At 31.9% G+C, this 7,525-nt stretch overlaps 1 protein-coding gene across 1 annotated transcript; it reads right to left on the bottom strand.

The window, feature by feature from the left end:
- Window positions 1-549: 549 nt before the first annotated feature.
- Window positions 550-2,906, bottom strand: LOC145040723 (uncharacterized). Its single transcript, XM_078988629.1, has 6 exons — window positions 2,732-2,906; window positions 2,585-2,661; window positions 1,806-2,459; window positions 1,182-1,734; window positions 937-1,088; window positions 550-867 (listed from the first exon to the last, which is right to left on the bottom strand). Exons 1-6 carry the CDS (start codon window positions 2,904-2,906, stop codon window positions 550-552), a joined length of 1,929 nt encoding a protein of 642 aa, XP_078844755.1.
- Window positions 2,907-7,525: the final 4,619 nt, after the last annotated feature.

Below are 7,525 nucleotides of genomic sequence, written 5' to 3'. Positions count from 1 at the left end.
GTTTTAGTTAATCAGTTTAATGGCATTTTGTCTTATGTTAATTATAAAGCATTGTTTTTTTTTATTATTGATTAGGAATATTGGAATGGAATGGAAAGAGTTGTGTCCATTTATCAAAGATTGGAATGGAATGAGTTGTGTCTATTTATCAAAGATTGGAATGGAATGAGAAAAATACAAAATCAAAGCCCTATAAGTAAACAATGGAATGGAATGTGTTTTGGTCATTTATCAAACAATGGAATGGAATGAGTTTTGGACATTATCAAACAATGGAATGGAATGAGTTTTGGTCATTATTAAACAATGGAATGGAATGAGAAACACACCATATCAAAACATGATAACTGAGATCATTATAACCAGAAATGTAGCATGACATATGGCTAGTATTAACTTAATTACATCACTAATTTAGGTAGTTGCAAAAAGATGTAATTATCTAGATTAAACATGTTTTAACAAAAGCATCAACACAAGTTTATAATCTTAAACAAAAGGTAGCCAAATAACTTGATTAGTCATGCTTTCATTTGTATCCAACTTCACTTAGGTCCTACTTGAGGCTTTTTTTCCCTTGTCTATCTTCTTTGCTCTTAACCCACCCATGAAATCTTCACTTGATCCACCCACTGAACCTTGACTTGTTCCACTAAATGCATCTTTACTTGATCTACCCACACCACCTTGACTTGATCCACCCACTACTCTCTGACTTGACCCCCCTTGCCCCTTACATGTTCTAGAGTTATGTCCTTTTTTATGACACTTGGAACAAGTAACAGTCAAGAATTTCCTAGATAGGTTTTTTGATTGGTTACTAGCCTCATCTATAGCCCTCCTCCTCTTTTTCTTTGGCCTTCCAACCTACAAAAATATTAAGGAAATGTTAAAACTGGATGAATAATAAACTATGTTAACTAACATTCAACTTACTTGTGTGTGATGTGTAGGTGGTATAAGAGTGGTTGGACATCTAGATTTTGGCCACATGCTCCTGCCATTGATTGGATCTATTTTGTTACAGTACATTGCCCTCCATGTTTCTAGCTTATAACAAGGATGCACCCAATATTCAGGTTGTTGGGCTTTTTCACCATTTTGAATATGTTCCCATATTGCACAAACTCCATGCCTTCAGACTATCCCTGTTATCTCCCAATACCTACAACTACATGTACCTTCTTTCAAGTTGACCACATACTGATCAAACATCATACCAGTCACTTGATATTTTCCAAAACCACAAAAGAGTGCCCTATATTTGCTTGCAGCTGTTTTGATTATGTCAAGTATGGTAGTTGCAGTGGGGGTTAATAGACTTTTGCATTTATCAATTTCTTTTTGTACAATGCAATGTCTCTTCATCAAGTACACTCTTATGTACTCCAAACATGTAATTATAGGCTTGTCCCTTCCATGCTCTAGCTTAGAGTTGAATACTTCACACAAATTGTTTAAAAGACAATCTGAATGGGCTCTACCTGAGAAATGAGACCTAGCCCAATGAACTGGAGGAATCTTACTTAGCCATTCAAGAGCCTCTGCACTGAAATCTTTGAACTCATCCATTGACCTTTCAAAGTGCCTAATGGTTGTATGTGTAGCACACCTCCATAAGTGATCTCTAAACTCTTCTCCCCTCCATTGCAACTTCATGTTTTCATGTATATGTCTCAAACACCATCTATGCTCTGCATTTGGAAACACTTTTGCTATTGTAGGTATTATGCCCTACATATAATGTAAATTATAGTTAGTATTGTTACAAGCTTTAAAAGATACTTATGTTATATGTATTATACCTTTTGTCTGTCAGATACAAAAGTGAAGTTGCATGATGCATCCAAATCCAAATCATCACAAAGGCATTCTAAGAACCATGTCCATGAACTTGTTATCTCAGCTTCCACAACTGCATATGCTAGTGGATATATTCCATTATTGGAATCAAGACCTACAGCTGTTAGAATTTGTCCAGGGTGTGGTCCTTTCAAGAAACATCCATCCAATCCTAATAATTCCCTTTTTCCAGATTTGAACCCCAACTTAAGTGCTCCAAGACAAATGTATATCCTCTTGAAAATACGAGTTTGAACATCAGGATTTGGTTCATTACACACTTCTAGCTTCACTGTTGTACCTGGGTTATTGGTTTGTAACTCCAAACAGTAATCTCTCAGCAAATTATATTGCCTTTCGTGGTCACCATATAGTTGTTCCTTTGCAATCGATTTAGCCCTGAACACCTTCATTCTTGATATGCTTAATTCCAAATCCATTTGAAGCTCTTCTTGTAAGGCTGTTACTAGGATGCGAGGGTTGGAATCCACTTTTTGGAGAATAGTGCTTGCAAGATATCTAGATGTACATGCCTTCACATTTCTACTTTGTAAGCATAAATGCTCATCAATAACTGTCTTCACCAACCATTGTTCCTCTTCCGTAGATCTAGATATCTGAATAGCAAAAGGACAAGAATCTTTTTGTGAAATTACAGTTTTGCCCTTCGATGTGGCTTTACTTATAGTGGAGGCCCACCATCAGTGGAATCTGGAACCACCCCTTTACACTTGACTCTTACTCTCAATTTTTCATTTTTTGCCATGTATAGGGCCCTCCTTGTTTTTATTGAAAGCATCTTCACGTGACCTTGTATATCTTTTTTGGTTTTAAAAGCTTGACCCACAAAAAATGGTGTAACATGAACTACCCCGGAAGAACAAGGCACCTTCTTGTTCAGGTTTTTTTAACATTCTCTTCCTTAGGTCTTCCTCATATCCTGCACTTTCAAACTCATCATTGTTGATCACACCTAAATCATCATCTTGATTTAAATCTAATTCTATGTTAGGACCTTGTCCAAACCATTCAACCTCATCCACACAACTGTGAAACTCTCTCATATCAACCTCCCAGTCATCTAAAATAGCTTCTGGGTAAACAATGTAGTCATAATCATCATCTTCTTCTGTATGCTCTTCTGAATCATCTTTTGAATCCTATGCATGCCCTTCTTCATCTTCTTCTTCTTCAGCTTCAACCTCTCTTTCAAACTCACCTATATTCTGATATCCATCACTACTAAAAGGCTCAAAATCATCTAGCATTTCCCTATGATTCTGGCAATTAATATCAACTGTAATTTCTTGCATTGTATCAGTTTCTTCTGGTACAAGGAAATACGAATCATCCTTAAACTCATTAACCATGTCTTGTTTGTTTGGCTCAAAAGGAACTAGGGACATGGAAAAATCATACACACCATCTTCTCTCTGAGCTTGATTAGTTGATTCTATAAATGGGACATTCATGTCTAATTTCTTGCTACACGAACTAATTCCCTTCTTCTTAGGCCTAATCCTATTAAGCTCAGGAGAAGGATCATCATCTAGTTGCTCAATAACAACTTTACTTGGGGACATGAAGTAAGTATGAAGTCTTGTAGAACCATGTTCAACGTACACATTAATCACTCTGTTTTGAGGGACAAATTGAGTCATAGATATGACGTCTTGATCATTTCCTAGAGCCTTCAATCCAAAATCTAAGTCTAGATTAGGAATTCTATAATGATAGTACATTGTGTCATCCGCAGAATACCCTATCTCACGAATCAAGTCATTTAGATCATGAACTGAAAAAAGATCAGTGTCAACAAAGTCATAGAATGCCAACCTTCCCTCAACGTACTTTCTTCCTGGGAACTTTGAAAAAAATCCACCATGATGTATTTTTAAAGTGAAGAAATTGTCATGACCATCTGAAAAAGAAGAATGATGAGCCTTGAATATATAAAACAAGAAACACAAACAAAAGATGAAACAACTTACTGTAATCTTTATCAAGGTCGGGTGCAATCAGATGAGGACCACGTAAATTCCACATACAAAGTACCATTTTCAGTTGATAAAACCTAAAATCGGATGGGATGGATGAAGGATGAAGATCGTCAAGATGATCAATAGGCTAAGGTGAAAAGGAGAAGAATGGGGTTTCTTGGATCTGCTTAATGAGGATAAGTTAATGACGTATCGTTGCCTAATCCATCTTAAATGAGCACCAAATGTAAAAAGACGAATATACCCCCCAACTTAATGACCCAAAACGGCTGAAATTGACGGTGTTAAGAAAAAGGACCTCAAATGCAACTTTTACAAACCACAATGGCCAAATACATCAAAAAAAAAAAATAGATAGGGACTAAGTTTGTTACTTTTCACAAACCACAGGGACAATTTTTGTAATTTTGTCTTAAGGTAATGATTAGCATAGTTTAAGGAAATATGTTTTGTTGGAAAACACATATGCATTCCTTTCCCATTTTTGTCGGTACGTTGGACACTTTTACGGCAAAAATAAATGATTGGCTGAGAATGATTCCCCCATTCTCAACTTTTTTTTTCTCAATTGAATCCTCCCCTATATATATATATATATATATATATATATATATATATATATATATATATATATATATATATATATATATATATATATATATATATATATATATATATATATATATATATATATAGGTAAAGGTTCAAATGAGAACCATAAAAAGTTAAGAACCATAAGAACCACTTTTTTACCTTATAACTTAAATCATCACACATGAAAACTTTTCTCTCGTCTCTCTCTCTCTCTCTCTCTCTCTCTCTTACCTCCTATCGCTGCCAACGACCATCACCATCAACGACACCATCACCATCGCCGGAATACAACGATCTTCATATCTGGAGTCAGCGCCTTCAGATCTGAAGCATTCACCTTCAGATCTGGTGCATTCGCCTTCAGATCTAGAACCCCCAACTTATATGCAATTACCACCGAGGGCCACCTCCTTCCACCGCCATCTATCTCACCAGCACCGACTATCGCCTTCCATCAGTGGCTTTGCTTTGCTGGAATACTTAGAAAACACTACACTTTATTTTGAAGTTTGAATATGCTTCTTCTCCATATCTCCAACATTTCAGATATGATGAAGCACGAAAAAAAATCTTTGATCTGCTTCATCGGAATAACATATGTAACAGAGTATGAAGCTCTTTGGCGAAATGTTTGACGAATTTGTAGGAGATCTATTATGTGTCGTCTCCTTCTCATCTATAACTCATTTCCGTCTCTGTCTCTCTTATCTCTGGTCAAAACACCATCAAATCGACATCAGATTTGATGTGTTTGTCCATTTTCAGGTTAGATCTGGTGTGTATGGTGTTTACATTGATGGTGCTTACAAAAGGAAGTTCTGGAAAGAAAAAAAAAAGATGCACACTAGGTGTTTGATGAAATGCTTCAATAAAATTTGGTAAGTTATTAAGCTGTAAATTTAGTTGTGAATGCATATTTTTTTGTATATTAAACTATGAAGTTTGTGTATTTAGTTGTGATATTTGTGTTTAAAACTGTGAATTGAATGCATTAAGGTGTGAATTTGTTGTTTAAACTGTAAATTGACTATATTAAGATGTGAGTTTGTATATTTAACTATGAATTAATTGTATTAAACTGTAAATTGATTGTATTAAAAATTTTAAGCTGATTATATGTTTTTGAATACATACTTTTTTTTGTATTAAATAGTGAATTTTCTGTATTTAACTATGAATTAAAAGTTTTAAGTTGATAATATGTTTTTCTACTTATATCTGTTGTAGATCTATATAATATAGTTTTTTTTTTGTTTGTTTTATTTTTCTTTAAAGTGTGAACTTGATGTTTTAACCTCTTATTTGTCGTATAGTTTTGTTAATCTTAGTTTTAACTGCTATTAAGTTGTGAATGTATAATTTTTTTGAATTAAACTTTGAATTTATTATAGTAGTTTGTGAATTTTATATATTAAATTGTGTATTAATTGTAATAAGTGTTTTAAGTTGATAATATAGATGCGAATACTACTTTTGTGTATTAAAATGTGAATTTAGTTTACTAAGCTGTTATTTTTGTGTTTTAAACTGTGAATTGATTGTATTAAGCTTTAAGTTTTCTTTTTAAACTATGAATTGGTTGTATTAAGCTGTGAATTTTTTGTTTGAACTGTAAATTGACTAGATTAAACTGTGAATTATGTGTATGAAACTATGAAGTTACTTGTATTAAGTTATGAATTCTGTGTATAAACTTTAAATTGACTATATAAGTAGTGTAAAGTTGAAAATATGGTTGTGGATGCATACTTTTTGTGTAATAAAATTTGAATTTTGTGTACTAAACTAAGATTTTTGTGTTTTAAACTGTGAATTGACTACATTAAACTGTGTATTTTCTTCTTAGACTATGAACTGACTATATTAAGCTGTGAATTTTGTGTATTAAATTATGAGTTGATTATATTAGGATGTGAATGAATTGACATTAAGTTGTGATTATTTTATAATTTTTTTTGTTTGGTTTTGAAATAATGCAAATTTTATTCACGGCTTAATATATTTAATTCACAATTTAATATATGAATGATTTATGTATAAATTTTTTTGTTATTTTTTTCTAAATATATTTCTTTTTTGTGAATGTAGTATTTAAGTTATTAATGCATGACTTTGTTTACAAATCTGATTTAGAAAAAATAATGATTGAGATGCTGGTACAGGTGGTTAGTGGCAGCGTGTGGTGGTGGTAGTAGTACAGTTTGAATTTTTGATTTCTTTGAATTTGTGAATTATTATAAAATGGGTTGTATTAAATTGTGAATTTAGTGAATTAAACTACAAATGGACTGTATAAACTTGTAATTTATATAAGTTGTGTATTCAAACATGAGAGCATATAAGAATGAAAATATTATACCGCAAAAATTACAATTTTGCCCTTTTTGTATCGAAAAGATAAAAAAAAAGGATTTTTACATGTTTAATAAAAATATCATGTAAATATTTACTAACTAATGGGGTTCTTAGGGTTCTTAATATTCTGTGGTTCTCATTTGAACCACTCCATATATATATATATATATATATATATATATATATATATATATATATATATATATATATATATATATATATATATATATATATATATATATATATATATATAGGGAAAAGTGAATATATCCTTAAGGGTATATAAGCTTACGTACCCAAATTCACTATACTACGTCGTTTTGTATCATATAATACATTCTAATGTCCAATGTTCTTATAATTTAACTTCTAACTTAATTACTTCCATGATTTTTATAAATTACATATTTATCTTCCTCTTACATAATTTTCATTTTTAACTACAATATATATAGCCTAGTAGGTGTTCGCCAAAAACATGTGACGTAAGAAAAAGATAATAATGAAATTTCGAAAATTTTGAAAATAAATCAAGCTAAGAGTTGAAGTTTAAGAACATTATAATGTATATATCAAACAAAACGACATATTATGGTGTGTTTGAGTACGTAATCTTATATACCCTTAAGGGTATATTCACTTTTCCCATATATATATATATATATATATATATATATATATATATATATAACGATCGTTTTCCCGAGGTATAAGTTTATTTAAATTCCCGAGTT

This window comes from Lactuca saligna, chromosome 4, assembly GCF_052625555.1.
Source record: "Lactuca saligna cultivar CGN05327 chromosome 4, ASM5262555v1, whole genome shotgun sequence".
Classification (NCBI taxonomy): domain Eukaryota; kingdom Viridiplantae; phylum Streptophyta; class Magnoliopsida; order Asterales; family Asteraceae; genus Lactuca; species Lactuca saligna.
Note: the sequence above shows the minus strand (reverse complement) of the source record. Positions and strands in the feature narration are given on the sequence as shown.

What these genes read in the sequence shown, in the direction of transcription:
- LOC145040723 (XM_078988629.1), bottom strand. Translation starts at nt 2,906, where the DNA reads ATGAGAGAGTTTCACAGTTGTGTGGATGAGGTTGAATGGTTTGGACAA. An exon ending in CAAAAAATGAAAAATTGAGA is followed by an intron (nt 2,460 to 2,584) that starts GTAAGAGTCAAG and finishes TTTGCTATTCAG; the next exon opens with ATATCTAGATCTACGGAAGA. An exon ending in CACCTACACATCACACACAA is followed by an intron (nt 868 to 936) that starts GTAAGTTGAATG and finishes ATATTTTTGTAG; the next exon opens with GTTGGAAGGCCAAAGAAAAA.